Genomic DNA, 21,619 nt, shown 5'->3' with positions numbered 1-21,619 from the left:
CTTCCCTCCTCTCACCTTTTAATGATGACGGAGCATGACCTCTCGTATTTATCACTCCCGTCAAGCAAATGACATCTTATCTCTCTCCTGTGGCTTTTATTTTCCTTAACAATAAGTCAAAGGGGCCGTTGGCCATGCAGGGAAGCCGTCACTTTGTCAGGTGCAAGGCTGAGGTGAATCCGGTAATGAAGGTGGCTGGCCAGTGCTTCTCAATCGGGAAGATAGGTGCGAGCGTCTAACGAGGCCCAAGTGCGCGGGGTGCCTATTATAAGTCACGGGCAACCTTCTCCGGGCCCCTCACGGCCCCTCACACCTTCCCGGGCCCTTTTTGGCTCTCCCTACATCCCGTCAGCAACACCTTGGCCCTCATTAACAGGACCCCATCGCCTCCCTCTTCCCCTCCGTGGTTGTGTGTGTGTGTGTTTACAGATTCTCCATCTTTCCCCGCACAATATCTGAGTTTAGCCTAATTTATTTGTTAATTTTAACTCGTTTATTGTGAAAAAATTAAAATGCATTTAACGCCTTTTTATGAAATTCCTGTGGTCAGGTGGCGGTAGATGTGTGTGTGATGTTACTCGTGTCAACACAGACGGCGCATAAGGCCCTCACACGTCCATAACACTCCTCAGGTAAAGGTGAAATTCGCCCACCAGAGATCCTCTAGGTTTGTCATGTTTCTTAACATCTTAACCGGTGCAGGAAAATCCGGCAGCAGTCGCTCAACAAGTCTCATTATTGCCTTGGTGTTGTTTATCTGAAGGCGCAGGAGCGTTTGGAATCAATATGCTCGTTCTCAGCTATTTATTTCCCACTGGAAAACAGCCAAGCTGTTGTGTTTGAATGTTTACACGGATTAACATAATCTGTTTGTCTGTGAAATTAGCCTCCTAAACAGCCCTCGGAACATGGGATATAAAAGGCGAGAGCTCAGCGGAAGCTCGCTCCTGGGGAATCTTCTGCTTTTTATGTTTGTTTGGCACCCGCTGTTGGCAGCGGAGCCAATGTGAGACGATACCGACGCTTCTGAGGGGTAATTTAGCGTGTTTCTTTTATGCAGCAGGGTGGGCTGTCTCAGCTGTTGCCTGTAGTTTGTGTGTTTGTGTCTTTTGTGTGTAATCAGCTTGGTTTCAAACCCATTCTTTTGCTGTCTCTCTTGCTGATTTTGACGCGAGTTCCTCTCCGCTCGCCCGGCCCCAGTCTTGCATTATAAACGGACTTGCTTTTAAGTTGCATGTGGTGGATCTTCACTATCCATCCCACTTCCTGTGCTCTCTCTCCTCTTGCGTGCTCTCCAGTGGCCACCGAGGCTTTATGTGATCAGTCCAGCTGTTTTAACCCGCTCCTCTCCCTCTTTGTGAATGTTTTGCACAGCTTGCCGCGTCGACGTCCATGCGGCTTGTTTTGTGTCACGCCGCTCCCCCAGCTTTCCTTTTGTTTTCCTTTTGCTTTCCAGATGTCTCGTACAGTTTCCTCAGAGGCTCTGGGTGCTGCTTTTGGCCCCCGCTAACTCTGGGCTTCGTCTCTACTGGCTTACATTAAACAGGAGTGTTGTCAGTCTGTCCATCCTTCGGTTGGTTTCACTCGGCCTCTGTCTGTCTGTCTGTCTGTCTGTCTGTCTGTCTCTCTTTCTGTGTTTTCATGGAGATGTGCCCAGCTCTCTTGTGTACAGTGTACAACCCCTCACACCCTCTCCCTCTTTACCCCCTCTCTTCCCTCTTCTCTGTGCTGGATCCTGTAAAAAACAGACTAATCGCTGGTGTTGAATTATACATCCAAGTGAATCGCTGAGACGGCTGGCCACTTCTTATTGCCTATGTACTGTTTGTATCGTCTTGGCAGTCTGCTGGTGTGGCTATACCCTCTGGGTCCTTCAGAGTTAGTTAGGCTGCACTTTCAGGTTTCACGCTCGTGGTCGTGCCGTGTTTATAACTTGCTGGGTTTTTGAGTACATTTTAAAACGTGGCTTCAGTTTAGTTGCACACCCACTCCAGATGTGTAGGGTACATTCTCATGCATCTTCCGTCACATGGCTGGCCTCGGATAAGGATAATAAGATGCATTCAAACTTCACACACTCTTGCTCTTTTCGTACTTCCTTCGCTATCTTGTTTGTATCAGCCAGTGCTTCTGGTCAGCTCTGCAGCCTCGCACTGCAAAATTAGGGTAAAAAAACCACCCTCCCCTCTACTTTGATTAGTCAAACATGAGCATTCAGCAGACCTCGGCTTGCCTTCTGTCCTCTACACTCTCCACCTTCTTGCTCTCCCTCTAACTCAATCAGTAACAGGCCCCTCTGATAGCTGGAGATGGGCTGATGAAAGTTATGCAAATGCTGCTCCTGTTTGTAATGCTAGTTTTCTGCATCGTGTCTTTTTAACACTCCAAAGCAGCGATGCTGCTCTGTACTCGGATCAAAAAGACGGCTGGAGAGAAAGTGGGACAGGTCCTTGCATTGGAGAATGTTAAGTTCTTATGGAGAAACGTGCATTCATGTTTTCATGTCTTCAATTCTACTTATTAAACATCTAGGAACCGAACCTGCAGTCTGACACCAAATTGCTCTTTTAGGAACAAGTGGAGAAACCGATATTTAATATTAGATTGATATAGTGATGTTCCGAGCCAATCACGTGATAGAATATCAGGCCTGATCATGTGATTTTAAAAGGTTCGGGATCAGGAGAAAAGTATCAGATTTAACCTTTTAAAACAACAAACGTGACATTTTAAATTCATCCTGAGATTTTCTAACGGAATAACAATAGTTTAGTTTTAATTTAATAGGTTCCTCTACATCAATATTATTTGTTTCTTGCACGAAAATACCTTAACATCACACAATTTACAGCAGGCAGGGATTCAGACACCAAGGGGCAGCTGTCAGTAAGCAGGCTAATGCCGGGGACACACCGGCCACCGAAGCGCCGCAAAGCGCCGGGAGGCGAAGCGCTCACGAAATTCGGCTGCTGCTCTCTGCTCCTCAGTTCAGACCAGACGCTTGTTTCTCGTCTCCGGTCGAGGCACGCCTCGTAGTTTTTCTTTTAACCACTTGGTGTCCTCCATTTCCTCTCTGCCTTTTCTCTGCTCTTTTCCTACACCCCCCTCCCCCTTGCTGTTTGTGTGTGTGTGTGTTTGTACGTGTGTGTGTGTGTGAACCTATGGTGTGAACCAGTTGTTAATAGCTGGCCTACGACTTTCTGCCTCTCTGTCCTGTTTGCTCCGATTGAAAGACACCCAAAACCACACCCCCTTCACGTGGCCACACACACACACACACAAGTTCGCTGTGTGGATGTGTGTGTGTGTGTGGTTTTTATGCAGTTTCTGTTTACGAACACATTTGACTATCGCGGAATTGTATTTTGAAATGCTTTATTTTGTTAAATTTACCGGCCTGCCTCTAATGTCTAGTTTTGACTTCCTGCCAGAATTGACGCAGTTCATCCGCGGCTCGCGAAAAAAATAGAGCAGACGCCGAATCGATCGCTGCACGGCGCGGGCTGGAACGGTGCGGGCTGGAACGCCGGCGCGCGGCGCTTCGGCGGCCCATGTGATCTGTAGAATAGGATAACAAGGGCTCCGAATGAAGGCGGTCCCCATTTCGCGGCACTTCGGCGGCCGGTGTGTCCCCGGCCTAACGCAGAGTTAACATGTCTCCTCAGGGGAGCTTCAGCTTGGTGAAATTTTAAACCGGACAGCGAAGGCAGAGCAGTACAGCCACTTGTAATGTGTGCATACTGGGCATTCAACATGGACTCAAAATGACCTCAGAATCTTATCAGGAGCTAATATTTGTGATGGGAACATCCCTAGTTTGACACTGGTCTTTTGGAACTTAATAAATTGGAAAGGAAAGTCTTAGATTTCATGGAAATCCTATGAAGTAGTTTTAAAAATTGGAGAAGTGTGGTGTCCCCCTTCATGAGAACTCCGGCAGCTGTTTATTTTTGGGTCACTTGGAGGCTTTTTACATGTTTTTTGTATATTCTGATAATAAATGATTGCAATAGTCAAGCACTGAAGTAACAATTGCATGCACCAGTTTTACTTCCATCAGCTCAGGTCAGGATAATCCAATTTTAGCAGGTGGAAGAAGGCGGTCCTAGTGTTTTTTTTTTTTTTTTACAATAGCACTGTTGTCCAAGTTAATCCCAATGGTTGGTTTATTTTTTTCAACTTACACTGAAATTAAGATTCACTGATGACATCTCCATTTCAATTATCAAATCAAAAATATTCTTTTGTTTTTGATTGTCACAGCCAAAAACACCTTCCATGTTCTAAAGGCAAAAAAGCCAAACTACAATAACATGAATGACATCAGATTTTCTTCTAAACTTTATATTGGACCAATTTCTGACATTTTCAAACCAACAATCCGTTCTAATGAAACATGCCACTAATTTAGCAGCTTGTTGATGCTTAATGGGCACATTTGTAACTCAAAGGAGAATTCTCAATATCTGATCCAGCAGCAACCTGAAAGCTGGCAGCAGAAGGGTCTGTGAGGAGGTTAAACGTTAATCAGAGGTGTGAGCATTGCCCGCATTAATTCACCTATTTCTCAGGGTGAGACTCTCGGACCTGGATAATCATCTTTGTTTGATCAACCCGTCCGTTTGCATGAAAATGCCACAATTATTTAACCGCCTGTTCATCAAAACTGCAGGAGAGGAATTCTGTTTTTCATATTTTCATATTTTCCTTAAAGCATTCTAGTTTCCTGTTGCATTTCAGCTGCTTGCTTGCATGCACATCTCTTTCACTCACTCTGCATGCTTTCTCATTAATTTGCATGCAATAAAAAATACAGTTTTAAGATTCAAAATGAAATCATTTTAGTCACATTGTTCTCACAATAATCCAATTGGACCCAGACTGCTGCGTTCACTGCATCTTGGCCTGCCTTTTCTGCGAGTTCCTGACGCTGTGCAACATGGTGGTGACCCAGGCCTCGTGCGGCGCGTGCACATCAGAAGCCTGCTGCTGCTGCTGTTGCACCGACGACCTGGGGGACGACTGCAGCAGCCCCTGTGACATGGACTGCGGCATCATGGACGCCTGCTGCGAGTCCTCCGATTGTCTGGAAATCTGCATGGAATGCTGCGGCATCTGCTTTCCCACATAGGGATGGAGCAAAATAGACCTGGAATGGAGGATTTGATTTTTAACTGAAGGAAACTTCTGTTGTTACTTTGAATTCAGCAAGAGGAGGAACACGTGTGTTTGTGTTTGAGTGAAAGTTGAAATGTGAGTTTGCTGTTTGTTGACACTGGGCTTCTCAATCCAAACCAGCTCAGCACGTAATACAAGTGAAGTCTTCCTCTTCCAATTATTTAACCAAGTCCAGGAAAAGAATATTATCACAACTTCTTTTTAAGGGTTTAAGTCAGGATTACTGTTTAGTTTCATCTCATCTTGCCTTTTTGTTTTCACTTTAGTTGACTGATGAACATTCCAAGTATGGTCTGCCGTTGAATGCTCTAAAACTACGGTTGTTAGTGCTGTACAACACTGTAAATTGTTTGTGATGTCTAAAACACCCACAGTTCCATGCCATAACTGAACAGACTTCCACTCACACTTATCTACTGAAGGGTAGCATAAGCTGGTACAATTTAAAATGACATTACCGTACGGCTGAGAATACTGTTTTCTGGAACAAATGGATTTTACTTTACTTTTTTAAGCAAATCTGTTATTACAGAATAAACTTGCACACAATTAGTTGATAAGTTTATAAAAAGAGTCATCTCCGTTTTTAGTAATGGTCCTACTGGAAATGAAGCCAAATTTTCTCACAAAACTGGATGAAATTCTGCAGTAAAACGTAGTGTGTGTATATTGTTTTACATGGATTTTTGTCCTTTTATTGCCACCCATACGTTCTGTCTTCTGGACATGGTACAAGTCTTTTCTGTGATGCTATTTTCAGCTTGTTTTGTGTAATTGTTGGGCTGTTCATCAGGACAGTGATGAGAAATTAAAAACTGGTGACCCTAGTTGGCATTTAAGCAGCTTTTGGGTGTCAACGCTCAGTCACTAACTTATAAAAAGGAAATGTAAAATGGTAAACCAAAGCCTGGAAACAGCTTTTTTTCTGTTTCTTAATTCTGTGCATCTCGAGAAAGCCGTTGGTGAGTCACCAGCCGAGTCATTTTCTTGTCTTGGAGATCCACTTTGATGTTGTTTAAGCGATGATACTTAACGCTGGCCCTCATTAGCACTGCTTACTAAATGGCAGCAGAAAAACTGTCCCTTTCTAAAGCCATCAAAGATGATGTGCTTTTAAGCACAGTTCATCTTCATAGCACAATGTTACAGGGATTGTTGGATAGATCCGTCTTCATGCGATGGTTTGCAGAAAACAAATCTCATTTTAACGTTTATGATTAGCTTAAACCACAAGCTCTACGGGCCTAAGAGTCAAGAAAAAACACAAAATGTGAATAATAGGGGAAACAAGGTAATTTTTTTCTTTTGCTTTATTGTTTTTGTTCAATCATTTCATTCTATGCATAACTGCTTTGTTTAAATGCCTTATTTGATTAGTTTTGCACAATATATAGAGTTTTAAGGAAAATTAAATGAAATGTTAAAAATTTGTTTTGCTGTTCATCCATTTTGTCCACAAAGTGTATTTCCTGCATGTTTTTTAGAAATTATTCGGATTATCCTGCTGGAAGAAACCATCTTCTGTTAATTCAAATTATTACATTTAGTTTATTAATTGCAGTTTGACAAATATAAGTTTCTGCTTTAAGTAATTTTAAATATTTAGGCCTTTTTCCCATTATTTCAGGATCACAATAAAAAAATAACATTGTACTCAGAACAAATTATTAAAATAACTTCAGTTTAGGCCTCAGAAGGTAGCGCACAAGTTTTTAGAAGGTATGTATCCTGTTGCATAGTTCACCCTAGTCTCTACAGGTCAACACATCATTCTTCATTTGACTTGGTGAAGATATAAAAGATGGGCGTCAGTGATGAAAAACATCAGACTCAAAGGTAGTGAAGCCATTCAAATCATTACACGTGCACTGCCATGCTTCACAGTAAGAGGGAGGTTATTTACACAGTGTGCAATTCTGTTCATAACTTTTAAGGACAGGATTTCTGGGTACACCCAAGGTGTTGAGGATCAGGTCTCTGCTTTTTGCATATGATGTGTTCCTGTTGGCATCATCAGACCATAATCTCCAGTTTTCATTGGAGTGGTTTAGGAATGTCATGGTAACCGGTGTAGTGGTAAACCCCTGTATAAATGTTGACAATAATAATAACCATCTTGTTAAAAAAAAAATATATATATATATATAAAATCTGTTGATTACCATGACTGCGGTGTAGGCACAGTGATGTTTATCAGCCATGGTCTCATCTGCTGAAGTTGCCGCACATGCACATTTTGTAGTTTACAACCAAACCTTTCTTGAAGCTGAAGCTGAAATAATGGCTGAAGGAGGAGACGGCAGCGCTCGGGACATCCATCAGCCCTCAAAGAAGACAAAGTCAGAGAGGGAGAAAAGGGAATACAGCAAAACCAAAATATCACTGCACCCACAACCTGATGATATATAACAGTAACAAGTTTTAATGAAAAGCACACATTAAAAATTCAATGTGCATTAAGTGCCAACCACAGCCTTAGGTCATGTGTTTAAAATGCCCAGTCCATACTTGTAAGAGCACCATGTGAGCACCTGTGTGCGTACCACATGCACTTGTGTAAGGTTTCTCTATAGGAGTGTCTAATGGTGAGTGTGAGGGTTCACAGACCTGCCCCCAAGGACGTGCGGAAGCTGGAGGTGTTCCAACCCTCGGAGATCTAGAGGTTTCCCTTGGGAATGGAGAGCTGGTCGCCAGTGTAATAGATTGACTCGCCAGTGTAATAGATTGACTCTCACTGCATTATTATTAATTTAACAAAGATTACTGCCTGATGACATTTTCCCAAATCTCAATGGAAGGACACAAACCGAGGACAATATTTTCCTGATATAGAGGGTTTATTCAGTTGTCTGAAAATATAACACATTTCTGGTGCTATAATTAGTTCATGTAATACCCTGAAAACAACCAACAACACATACCGTAGTTATGAAATAATAAGTGGAAGTGGGAGATTTTTATTTTGCCCCTCTGAAGGAAACAATTTGGGCTCCCCTGATCCAAAAGTGGGGCTGGGTAGAGTGGCCAACAACTGTACTCAAGTAAGAGCAGCACTACTTCAACACCTTTTACTCAAGTAAAAGTAGCTGTCCAAGAAATTACTCAAGGGTAAAAAAAAGTATTTGATTAGAAGGCTACTTTACTACTGAGTATAATCTGATCTCAAATTTTAAAAATGATGACATCAAACAGACAAAAAATAGTTATGGGCAAATTATTGTATTTTAAAGACCAATGGGGGAAAATGTAAACAAACAACATAATTACAAAATAACAAATTTTATGCAAAATTTAAAGTAACAGGACAATAATTTCTTGATATAGAGGGATTTAGTTGTCTGAAAAAGTAGCACTTTAAAAAGAAAATACCGCGATAACACCGAAAACCGTGATAATTTTGGCCACAATAACCACAAGGTTAAATTTTCATGCTCTAGAGACAACAGCCCTGCCCTAGAGTGGTTCACAGCTCAGTGTGAAGCAGCTTGAATGCCTTCTCCAGGTCAGTGATGAGGTACTGCCCCAAGTGGAGGAGTTTAACGTCCGGAACACACCAGTTGTGAAGCGGAACGCTCACGAATTTCGAGCACTGCCCGTTGCTCCTCTGTTCACATCAGGCGAGAATTTCCGATGAGCGCTTCTGCTCACGCATACTGTTTTCCAACCCCCCCCCCCCCCCACCACCACCACCACCATGCTCTTGCTGTGTGTGTAACCAGTTTGCCCTGCTTATTATCAGAAACTGCCCTGATCCTGCTGCTGTTTTGTAGACCAGTTCCGTTCTAAATGGGTAAGTAAGGAGTGTTTGTGGTAGTGTACAATACAATTGTATTGTTACCTTTGAATTAAACATATTTGTTTGTATTCACATTTATTAAATCCATCTTTTGCTGTAAAAACTGCATTTAAAATTATGGAAACGCCATGTTTCTGCAGGAGTGTGAGTGTTTGTCTCTTTATTCATTTTTATCTCTAGTCTGTTAACTGTTTACACAGAAATGATCACATTTGTAAATCGCAGTGTTTTATTTAGAAATTTTTCTTTATTATGGTAAATTTACCAGCCTGCCTCTTCTGTTTTGGTTTGACTTCCTGCCAGAATTGACGTGGCTCACTCACGGCTCGCAAAAAATTAGAACTCACGCCGAAACAATTGCTGCACAGCACGAGCCTTCATGGCGCTTCGCAGCTGATGTCACCGAGAGCGTAGGTTAATAAGGGCGTTGATTAGAAGCGCTCGTCGTTCCACTGCTTCACGGTGCACCGCCACGCTTCCACGTCTGGTGTGTTCCAGATGTAAGTATCTTGGGGTCTTGTTCATGAGTGAGGGAAAGATGGAGTGGGAGATCGATAGGTGAATTGATGTTGCGTCTGCAGTGATGAGACTGTTGTACCAGTCTGTTGTGAAGTGAAAGCTGAGCTGACAGGTGATGGTCTCGATTTACCATTTGATCTACTTTCTTACCCTTACCTATGGTCACAAGCTTTGGTGAGTGACCAAAAGACTGAGATCACGGATTCAAGTGGCCAAAATGAGTTTCCTCCACAGGGTGTCTGGGCTCTTTCATAGAGATAGTGTTAGAAGTGTTGCCATCTGGTATGGGGTTGGAGAAGATCCACTGCTCCTCCACATTGAGAGGAACCAGTTGAGGTGGCTCGGGCATCTGATTAGGATGCTGTTAGGGATTTTATCAATATGTTTATCAATAACCCGTTCCCTGTAGTTGAAGAGAAAAGTAAGTAAAGTAAAAGTTTATTTATATAGCGCCTTTCACAGATATAAATCACAAAGCGCTGTACAACATGATGAAGATCAGGGCAAATACCTCTAACCAATAAAAACATCATAAAAACAATAGCAGTGATAAAATAGAAAATAAAATCATGAGTATAAACAAAGTGAAGGTGTGAACCCGAACAAAGCCATCTTTTTGAAACATTTAGGGAGGGAACACCTGGATGAAAAGGTGAGTTTTCAGATGATTTTTAAAGACCTCTACAGTGTTAGAAAGATGGAGATTTGAAGGTAGACTGTTCCAAAGTCTGGGTGCAATAGTCTGAAAGGCCCTGTCCCCTTTGGTTTTCAGTCTGGTTCGAGGAACAGCCAGGAGGTTTTCAGATGTGGATCTAAGGTTCTGAGAGGTGGTGTGTGGGGATAAAAGCTCAGATAGGTAGCTTGGAGCCTGGTTGTTAAGAGCTCTATAGGTCAGGACTAAAACTTTAAACTGTATTCTATATTCTACCGGGAGCCAGTGGAGGGACTGTAAAACTGGAGTGATGTGAGCTCGTCTGCTGGATTTGGTTAGGAGTCTGGCTGCTGCATTTTGAATGGCTTGAAGGCGTGAGAGGGAGGTTTTGCTGAGACCAGTAAAAAGAGCGTTACAGTAGTCTAAGCGTGATGACACAAAGGCATGGATTACTTTTTCCAGATCTGCAGTAGAAACCAGTTTACGGACTTTTGAAAAAGGAGACAATGAGACAAGTCAACCAGTTATAATTGTGGCATATGCACGAGGCAAAATGCCCCGAACATCTGGTCACAGGCTTTATTTAAACAGAAAGAAGAATGGGAGTGAGGTCATTGTGTGAGAGAGATAGTCAGTGTGTGTATAAGTGAGACAAGAATGTGTGTGTGTGTGTGTGTGTGTGTGTGTGTGTGTGTGTGTGTGTGTGGGAAGAACAGTGTGTAGGTGTGTCTGAGTGAGAGAATGCTTCAGGACATTTGTTAACAGAATTAAAGCGATAAAATATAAAATTTCTATAACAGATGGTTTTCTGGGCATGTCCATCTGGGAGGTGACCTAATGGAAGACCCAGGACAAGCTGGAGGGACTATGTTTCTCAGCTGGCCAGGGAACGCCTTGGGATTCCCGTGGAGGAGCTGACCCATGTGGCTGAGGATAGGGAAGTGTGGGCCTCTCTGCTTAGGCTGCTGCCCCACAACATGTCCTCGGATAAGCAGAGAAAAATAGAAGGATTTTATTGGCACCAAACATGTTACTTTACAATCTTTTTCAGAGCTGGGTCTTCAAGAGTTTCTTGAAAATCGACATGGACGCCCCTGTTCTGGTAGTGCTTGGTAGGTCATTCCACATCTGTGTCCCGTGGGTGTAGGCACTGCTAACCGACGATCCTTCGATGACCGGAGCGGCTGGGCCGTGACGTAAACCTTTTCAAGAGGATTCAGTTAGATGGGAGCCTTACCATCCAGGACTTTGTATGCTAGTGCTAGCGATTTTAGTTTGATGTGTGCAGCTAATGGTAGCCAATAGAGCTCAGTGAACCGAGGGGTGACGTACTCCTTTTGGCTGAAGACCAGACGTGAAGCTGCATGTTGGACCTTTTGAAGAAGTCTCAGTACAGGCTGGAAGAGCAGTTAGAAGGGCATTGCAGTAGTTGAGGCGGGAGATGACAGTAGGTTGCACCAGGAGCTGGGTAGCATTGTGTTAGGTATGGTCTGATATTTTGTGTGTTATACAGCGCGAAGCGGCATGAACGAGCGACAGAGGCAACATGATCTTTAAAGGTCAGCTGGTCAATCACAGCACCTAAATTTTTAAATGCCTTTGAAGGGGCCAGAGATAGAGAATCATTTTGGATTGAGATATTGAGCTGAATGGATGGTTTCGCTGGGATGACAAGTAATTCCGTTTTAGAGAGGTTGAGTTGGAGATTCGTACAGAGACTAGTCGTCCGGTGGGAATGACAGTTAAAACTGGGTGCCGTTGGCACAGTGGTAGGAGAAGCCATGTGATCAAATGATCACTGTGAGCTGGTGTATATGGCAAAGAGAAGAGGTCCTAGTAGAGAACCCTGGGGGGCTCATGTGGCAAGATGGTGCACAGCAGAAGATTGCCCTTGCCAAGATACACTGAATAATTGTTCTGTGAGGTACGAAACATACCCTCTTTATATCTAATGACAATTCTCAGAAATCTTCTCAGGAAGGTTTTTAAAAAGCTATGTTTTCCTCATAGATTCATGAAGAACAATTATGTAGTTACAAGGTTGCATATCATGTATTTTTTGAAATTATGGAACCACCATTGTGTTAATTTCCAAATTGGTCCAATTTTTCATGATTCTTTGTGATTTAGAATACTTGTGGGAATTTTCTTGAAATTTGCCATTAGCTTAAACTCTAATGAATTTAATGTCATTGTCTTCTTTTTGCCCTTTCTCCTACATCTCTTCCCCTCCCATTTTCTCTGAGAGTTTGAACTTATGAGACAAACATCAACACAAGTATGTAGTCAACTTTCAGTGGGGTCCTCCAGGATCAAGGAAGTGGGACATCAGTCCAACCTTTAGCCAACATTACCTCCCATTAACCCCTCAATTAACCTCCATGGCAGCCCCACCGCAGGAGAATGTGAAAAGAAAACCTCCTCTTTATTTTTCCTCATCATTTGATGTCTGGATTCACCCTGACCTCAGAAAATTGCTGTCTTATTTCACTAATGTGTTTGGGAAAATATTGCTCTCAAAGTCTGTAATCATGCAGGAGTTTAACTTTTTCTTCTTTTTTTTCTGTGAAAAAAAACTGCACCACATCTACTGCAAGAGTAGATGTTAAAATTTAGAAAAAAAAACACCATCCAGGTGGAGTGTGCAATGACCTTTTCACAAAGTCTCCCACATTTCTACTCGTCTAATCAATCCCCCTCTGATCGCTCACTGTGCGCTGGATTGTAATGTCACAATTAGGGCCGCTTCATTGTTTCTGTTTTCCGTCTAGGAAGAAAGTCTGCACTCCTCTGATCCCAAGGTCATTTCTTTTATACTTTTAAATAAATTAGAGCGTGGCGGCAGCCGCCGCCTCCTCCTCTGTTTAGCTACCCATCCATTCATCCATCCCTTCTTTTTGCTCAAATTGGGCACAGTATTTTCTCTAGAAAATAAGTCTCCTGCTTTTAGCCATGTTGTTTTGCTCTTTTTATTTTCACATTAATTAAATTATGCTGTAAATTGATAAGATAATAATCAGGTTTAATATGACTAATTAAGCAGGACAATGGAGGCTTACAGTAATGCGTTGATATCCGTGTTACGTTTTTCCGGTTGGAACATCACTTTATTTTTTGTCAAATACAGTCACAATATGTTTTTTTCTTCCACTTTTCACCCCATCAAAACCATAATAGTGGCAATTATCCAGCTGCTGCATTGAAATTCTTTCAGTGATATTGTTTTGAGTCACTAAGTGTAATTCTATAATTATTAGAAGCATCTGAGTGTAACTTTTGGTAATTGACTACATGAGAACATCAGATTAGTTGTGAAGGATTCAACAACTATTTAATAAAGTTTGAGAATCTGTTTTATTTTTGTGTGTACAGGATACAGTCATGTTTCTTTCCACCTCTCCACCCATGTTTGAAAAGACTTGACCTCGCTGTTTAGAGTTGCAGCATGACATTAAAATAGGATGAGTTGATTCTTTAGAGGGATGTGCAAGAAGAAAAAAAAATAATCAAAAGGGAGAGGCAGGTTCAGCAAATGTCACTTTCAATTAATCTCCTCAGGTAGTGGCCCCATTAGCCCTCTTGCACATGGGCCTGGTTTACAATGCAAATAGGGTCATTACCTGAGAAGTGTAATTGGCTTTGACAAGAGGCCGAAGTAGCCTGCCTTCTCCCACCACATGTTTACTTCTTATTTCTCTAACATAAAATGCCTCTGAAGATTCCTGCCGAAGCCACTGAATGATTAACTTGTTTTGTTTAGGCAAAAGCCAAATTTGCTGCACATCGGTTAAAGTCTGCAACCATCTGCTCAAATTCAACACCCCTAAATTGCATCAGTCTCCAAAAGGAGCTGCAGCAATGAAATGTAAATGATTTCCAAGGGAAAGATTTGTATTCTTTGTTCCCGTCTTCTCTCAGAGATGCAACGTGTGATCGCGCTCACACCTTAAATATTTAAAGACCCCCTTTTGTTAAAGCTTTAGCTGTCGTACTGTAGATGGGCCTCCGACTGCTTCTAATCTCCTTGTTACCTGGAGGCGTCACCGCGGCGATGCGGAGATAACACACGGCAGTTAGTGAGATCACGAGACTGGAGCAATGATGGGGGGGGGGGGGGGGGGGGGCACGCTTAGGTTCAAAGTTTTTGTGCCCTGAGAAGAAGGTGCCTTCGTCGTCTGCCAGCAAGAAGGCAGACAGGAGTCACAGAAAAGAGAAAACGCTGAGATCAATCGTTTACAACAAAACACTCCCTTTCCCCTCACATCTCCCAGACTTGTGGCCTTCTGAACTACATGCAGGTGGAAACGTTTTATTTGTGGCTTGCTTATTTCTTTTTCTTTCTTTTTTTTAATAGATGCAGACTTTAGGAAAGAGTTAGACCTGTAAATAAGACATCAGCCTAAAGTATTCAAGTTCTTTTTATTTTCCTTTTGCCTCTGCATGTGAAAGGCAACAGACCGTGGCAGAGGCAAATTGAGAGGGACGGGTGGATCAGGCATGCCTGTTTACTTGCTTGTACACACTCCTTGAGCTATAAATTAGATGTCACCATTGTTTCATGTCATCTACTGATGTGAACTTGTCACCGCCTCAGCTGCGTTTTTGATTGTTTGTTAGCATCACTTAAAGGATGAAGACTCTGTTGACCTCCAGTCATGTGGATGTGGAGGTTGTTTGGTAGATGTTTCTGCTTCTGAGGCAGCAAACGAGTTGTTTTCTGCAATATTACAAATCAAAATGAGCAGAAACCTACACTTCAGTTACTTTCTCTTCATAGTTTGTTTTTCTTGTGGATTTTTCAAACTTTTTTCTTATCCTGTGGTGTGCACTAAAATGGAAGAGCAACAGCAACATTTGTTCTTTATGGGGGAGAAAGCTATAATTCATACAGGCTCACCAAAAAATTTCAGATAAGTCTCAGTTTTGGGTCATAATTGGGTGTTAACAACATGAAAGAAGGTGTCCAGGTTCAAGCTTTTGGTGGTAAAATAGTTTGTGGAAGGTTTTCTTTGTACTTTTTGGGCCCTTTAGTACCAACTTAGCCTGGTTTATCCCACAAACTACCTGGATATTGTTGTTGACCAATGTCCATGCCTTTAGGACCACAATGGACCCATCTTCTGACGGTTTCTTCCAGCAGGATAATCAACCATGTCACAAAGCTAAGATCATCTCTAAATGATTTCTTGAACATGCAGAGTTCACCTGCACTGCAAGGACTTCCAGAGTCATGTGGGATGTGCTGGACAAGAGATAAACATCACAGACTTGCAGCTGATAAATCAACAACTGTGTGATGCAACCATGTTGATATGGATTCGATCTTCTGAGAAATGTTTTCAACACCTTGTTGAATCTATGTCATAAAGGACTATAGCAGTTTTGAAAGCTAATGAGGGTCAAATGCGGTACCAGCAAGGCGTACAGGAAAAAATGGAAGGTGAATGAATATACAGTGCCTTGCAAAATGATTCATACCCCTATTTTTACACATTCTGACACTCTACAAAAGTTTGTATTCAATTCCGGTCCTTGAGGTCCAGGATCCAGCATGTTTTAGTGGTTTCTTTGATTGAACACACTTGATTCACCTGTGCAGCAGCTCACCAGGCTCTGCAGAAGCTTGTTAATCACCTGCTGATTGAAATCAGGTGTGTTGAAAAAGAGTTAAAACTAAAACATGCTGGATACCGGACCTCCACGCCTGGAATTGAATACCCCTGCTCTACACACACTCTGCACACAACACTCTCATTGAGACAGTAGGAAGTGATGAGCTTCGTATCAGAATCTCCAAAAGCAACATGGCTTACAAATGCCTTTGTTTGCTAACTTGCACGTCTTTTGCCCCACCCACATGCTCAGAGACATCCACGTTCTTGAGAACTCTGTGCGAACCACAGAAATGGTGTGAACAAAACCTGGCTGTGTGGGGGTGGGCCGAGCCAGATGTGAAAATGCTACATATTCTCCCAAGCAATCCAGTCTCCTTCAACCCCAACAACTTCCTTCTCTGAACTGCCAATCTTCCGCAACTCACAAACACAAGTACAACAGTCATCTCAACACCAAACGAGTTGCACAGTCCATCGGTGTATTTTCACATTCTCAAAAGGGTAGCATTTAAAGAACAATGGCCCATTGTTATCCTGCTCATCTGCCTATCCTCTTATTTCTAACTATTTCCACCGGCTTTTGAAACCTATATGAATGCGTTTCTCTCAACTCAGCATCCCACCTCCTTTGCCACAGCCCTCCAAACTATACTTTTACCTTCAGACCTAGACAAAGGCACCTGCAGATCAACCACTGAGGCCTTGTCAGAGACTAAATTATTCACAGGTAAACTCTATTGAATAATCAGGCAGTTTATAGCCTTACATTTAATCTAAGGGTATCCAAATACAAGGGGCTGAACACAGTTGCACTCCACACTTTTCAGATTTGTAGTTTAGTTAGTTTAAATTTTTTGAACACCGTGCATCCGTTTCCTTACTCTTCTCAATTGTGTGCTACTCTGTGTCAAAATGTGTAAAAGTTCAAGAGGTATGAATACTTTTTCAAGGTACTGAGGAAGTCTTATTTGGTTTTGGAGTATCCCTTTTGATTTAGCATGTCTGAAAGAAAAAGCCTCATAATCAAACAAAATAGCATAATAACACAAGAAAAGAAAAAGGTCAAGCATCACTGGTTGTGTTTGTTTTGTCTTTTCGTTTAGCCTTTATTAACCTTTTTCCTTTTACAAATAAACACATTGCCTGTTTGCCAGATCACTGAAATAGTTTTATTGGTAAAAAATTTTTTTAAAACATGCATTTTGTGACTCTTATTAGGCTTGTCTCAGCAAGCTGCCTCACAACGACACCAACTCAGCAGCAGCAGCAATAATAAAACCCCAGATGTTTCGCCTCGATGTGTTTATTCGCCTGTCATGTTTCCCTAATTGTGTCATCTGCTACAAATAAACACATTTCCTGTTGCATCTTTGTTTACATGCTGTTTGGCAACAAACAGCCACTGTGACAGGTTGTTTGTGATAATATGTAGAGCTCAGAGCAGATTAAAAGGAGGCAACTCTGCGCTGGCAGAGTGCTCTGTTCATTTGCCACAGGGAATGTGTGTGTGGGGAGAGTTTTTAGGTGTGCACAGGCAATATCTACTAGGAAGCGTCTTTTTATTAACAATAACAACTTGAACTGTAAATCAACGTGAGCTCTTCCATGATTTACTGTATATTAGAAGCTGCTTGCTCATGAACATCATTGTAAAGATGAGGGTATAAGATTATTTTAAGTTATAAATTTTGGTTTACAAACTATGTTATATAGTCATTATTTTACAAGAAAACATTCAGAACTCTTTAATTTGTTGTTTATAGATTCGAGTCCCTCGACGGTCGGACTCTCCTCCTCATTATGTGGCCGTCTTTTTCACAAGAATATAAATTTGGACTACAGGCAGAACGCTCAAACAGACATTGCGTGTCTTTGAAGTTGCAGGACCTTTAGATTTTGGTTTGGCTAAAGGAATAAACACAGACTTCTCATGAAAAGTGGTTGCCTTGATTATTACTTGTATGTCTCTGAAATTGGGATACCTGTATACATTATGCAAGTAACCCATACCATGCCAGTGATGCATCCTAGTGTTGGCACCGATGCTACAGCTGCACCGTGACTACCAGCACTCCTTGATTCTAAGCATTCTGACAGTTGGTTACTTTGCTTAAATGGTTGAATTCTTTGAACCACTGCAGAATCATTTTGGGGCCAGTCAGGCTCTTTTCAAATGGTGCTGTATGATAGAAGAAGAAGAAAATATAATTTCTATAGCGCCTCTCAAAATAAAAATCACGAGGCGCTTCACAAAAACAAAAACTGTAAAAATATAAAAAATAATTTAAAAAATGGTTAAAAATATATTTGAAATGAGTAAAAAAATTGACAATTGTGATAAAAAATGTTAAGAAAGAGGGAGAATGAACAGGAAAGAGGGAAATCAGTGGATCCTGAGGAAGGTGGAATAGGTGGGGAGAGCAGAATAAAGAGAGTAGTGAAGAAGGTCATACAAAAGCCGGCTTGAACAAGTGAGTCTTCAGATTTTTTTTAAAGGAGTCCACTGAGTCCACTGATCTCAGGCTCAGGGGGAGCTGAAGAAGTCCATTAGGCTGGAGAAATTCATGGCAAAGTGATCAGAGGGATTATCAACGTGGATGTTAAAGTCACCCACAATCACCAGTCTGGACAGCTTCACAGTGGAGGATAGAAAGTCACTAAACTCCTGAAGGAAAGAACTGTTTGGACCATGTTAACGATAAACCACAGCACAGTAGAACGGGTCCTTACGCCCGATTTTAACCAGCTGCAGTTCAAAGGAAGCAAAGTGACTAGAGGTTGTAGAGCTACATGGAAGATGGTCTCTGAAAACAACAGCTAGGCCTCCACCACGACCAGAACCCCGGGGCTGGCTAAGAATAGAATAACCACTCGGGCAGAGTTCAATCAGACCAGAATAATCCGATGTTTGCTGCCAAACTTCAGTCAGAAACAGAAAATCCAGGTTTTTAGAGAGAATGAAATCATTGAGCAGGAAGGACTTATTGTTAACAGAGCGGGTATTTAATAGAGCCATGCTGAGTGAAGTGGAGGAATCAGAAACTACAGAAACAGCTGGAGTTAGAGGACGTAAATTAGCAGGGTAAGATCCACGGTGTTTATAAGAACCACTTATGGAGGGAACAGGAGGAGAAACCACTGAAGAATGAGGATAAACCGACCTTAAAAAACTTGGACGGAGAAACCGTGCCGCAGCGCGGCCTGGCGGGAATGCGGAAGTGGCGCTCAAGTCACCAAACAAAGGACAAGAAGCTAGAAGATCGTGCTGATGTTTACTAGATAAACCACACTTTAAGAGAAGTCTTATTCTCACCTGGATTCCTGCTCGTTTACCTCTTTTCCTCCGACGTTTTCCCGGGACCGAAAAAATATTGCTGGAGGCGCCCTGGTTGGAATCGTCGTTTGGCTCCGGGCCAGTGCGCTACTCAGATAAACAAACAGGGAGGTACGTCCTCGGTGCATCTTGGGTGATCGTGAATGAATGAAAGGACAAAAGAGTCTGGCAATCATAGGAGATGGTAGCAGGGACACTACTGAAGAGGATCGCAGACAGGAGCAAGGTAGAAAAGAGGTGGTTAGTGGAGAAAAGTTTGAAAAAGTGGCCGGTGACTGCGGCTAAGCCAAGCACAGGCGCCATCTTGTTACCGACCGGAGGATAGATAGTTGTCCTCCTGCTTGGGTTTCTTGGGTATTAAAAAACTAGTTGTCGGAACCTAATCCCCACATTTAATTACAAAAATGGAGCTCCAAAGTCACAGGAAACCTCTCCCATTCTTAATTAAAGCCACAATGGCAAATCTGCAAAACATGCTAGCTTAAAATGTTAATTTCTTTCATGCCTCTTAACAATGTTATAAATAGTGCAACTGTGAATATGTTGTAGAGATAAAAATAATTAAGAAGTAAAAAGTGGTTCTCTCTCATTTGTGTAAAAACCTCAGCCTATAGCACTGCTCGGTCTGAAAGCAACAACTGGACCATCCAATTTCCGGTCTCACCAAACCACCACATTTCTGCATTTACCTGAGTTTGAACTGTATACAATAATTTTATTTTATCAATGGTTTTCAAGCTGTGGATATGACGAATATCGTGTTTGTGTTTCAATTTTTATATTCTTGTGTCTATGAAAAGTTAGCTTCTTCTTAAAATTAAAGAATAAAAAATGCTCCACTGAGAAATCTTAATTTTATGTCTTTGAAGAATGCTGTCAAATTCTTTATACTGTGTATGTACTTGTACATACTGTACTCTTTCATTCCTTGCTTGTTGATTACTGTCATTAGTCTCTTCACTGAACGTTTGTCTGGTTGTACACTCACTGGCCACTTTATTGGGGAAACCTGTCCAACTGCTCGTTAATGCAAATTACTAATCAGCCAATCACATGGTAACAACTCAATGCATTTAGGCATGCTGACATGGTCAAGATGATCCCCTGCAGTTCAAACCGAGCTTCAGAACGGGGAAGAAAGTCGATTTAAGTGACTTTGAACGTGGCATGGTTGTTTGTGCCAGACAGGCTGGCCTGAGTATTTCAGAAACTGCTGAGGTGAGGGATCAGACAAAGAGCAGCCCAAAAGACCTCTTGTGATGAATAATATAAATGGAAACCAAGTTCCCTCGCCCGGATGTGGGTCACCGGGGCCCCCCTCTGGAGCCAGGCCTGGAGGTGGGGCACATTGGCGACCGCCTTGTGGCCGGGCTTTCACCCATGGAGCCTGGCCGGGCACAGCCCGAAGAGGACATGTGGGTCCCCCTTCCCATGGGAGGGGCCAAAGGGGTCAGGTGCAGTGTGTGACGGGTGGTAGTCGAGGGCGGGAACCTTGGCGGTCTGATCCTCGGCTACAGAAGCTGGCTCTTGGCACATGGAATGTCACCTCTCTGGTGGGGAAAGAGCCCGAGTTGGTGTGTTAGGTTGAGAGGTTCCGACTAGTCAGACTCACCTCAACACATGGTTCTGGCCAGGGCCGTGCAGAGACCTTTGAAGGGGCGGGTGCTCAAAGTGAAAAAGGGGGCACCTATAGAGCAAAGTTTTTAAACAGATTTACGATCCAACAAGTTAAAAAAATTCAGATAATGAGACCCTTGGTTTCAAACAACATAATGTAAACTAGAAAAAAAATATGTCATTAATCAAGGTAAATGATTTTTTGCGGCTAACTGAGTTATTCATTTGGAGAAAATAGCATCAAACGCCTTCCCATGTTCTACCTCACCCAAACAGGGGGCCCTCTTGTGGATCAGGAGGATGTGGTCATCCAAGATGACACTCGGTCTGGCAGGGGAGACGCGAGTGTCCGATCGTCTGGTCCAGAGATGTCCCGGGTACACAGTTGTCAAGCGTTTGGCAGATGGACATTCTCGTCTTAACTTAACTCAGAAATAAATGACTCTGGGTAGAGTCTTCGTTAGCTGGTTACAGTTGCGTTTATTCTTAGCTATTCTGGTCGGCGTGACTGGAACAGCAGGTGGAGGTTCAGGGACGGCCATTCCCCTTTCTCCGTGGTGTTGGTTCAAGAACTGACTCTGAAGCTGGTGATGGTTAGTTTTACCAAGCTCACAGGACACGCCCACTCTCAGGAAGAAAGCTTTGATTATGCGTCAAAACCATGTGTTGCAGTTATCGTTTATCTGGACTCTGTGTTAGCTTGATAAGGTGAACTTGACCTTCTTTGCTGAACACATCTTTTACTGTCATCAACCATAATCATAATTATAATTATTATTATTATACCCAAAGCATAAATTCATTTCATGTAATTAAAATACCATTATACTGAACCAAGTGATCATTTATGAGATTATATTAAACAGTAGTAAAATCAATGAGTTTTATTAATTATTATTATCTAATTA

General features: G+C 42.3%; 1 protein-coding gene across 3 annotated transcripts in view; it reads left to right on the top strand.

Moving 5' to 3' along the window:
* The window catches only part of mdfic (MyoD family inhibitor domain containing), a 185,926-nt gene that overhangs the window by 32,698 nt on the left and 131,609 nt on the right, over window positions 1-21,619 (top strand). For 2 of the 3 annotated variants that reach the window (XM_015957502.3, XM_015957493.3), the window contains exon 5: window positions 4,881-6,608. The exons of the other annotated variant lie outside the window; for it this stretch is intronic. In XM_015957502.3, coding sequence (XP_015812988.1) covers window positions 4,881-5,131 — 251 coding nt within the window. In that variant the 3' untranslated portion in view covers window positions 5,132-6,608. Of the gene's footprint in view, window positions 1-4,880; window positions 6,609-21,619 lie in introns of those variants that run through there. 3 annotated transcript variants of the gene reach the window in all.

Source organism: Nothobranchius furzeri, chromosome 1 (genome assembly GCF_043380555.1).
Source record: "Nothobranchius furzeri strain GRZ-AD chromosome 1, NfurGRZ-RIMD1, whole genome shotgun sequence".
NCBI lineage: Eukaryota > Metazoa > Chordata > Actinopteri > Cyprinodontiformes > Nothobranchiidae > Nothobranchius > Nothobranchius furzeri.
The sequence above is the reverse complement of the archived record's forward strand: the minus strand, read 5'-3'. Positions and strand labels throughout refer to the sequence as shown.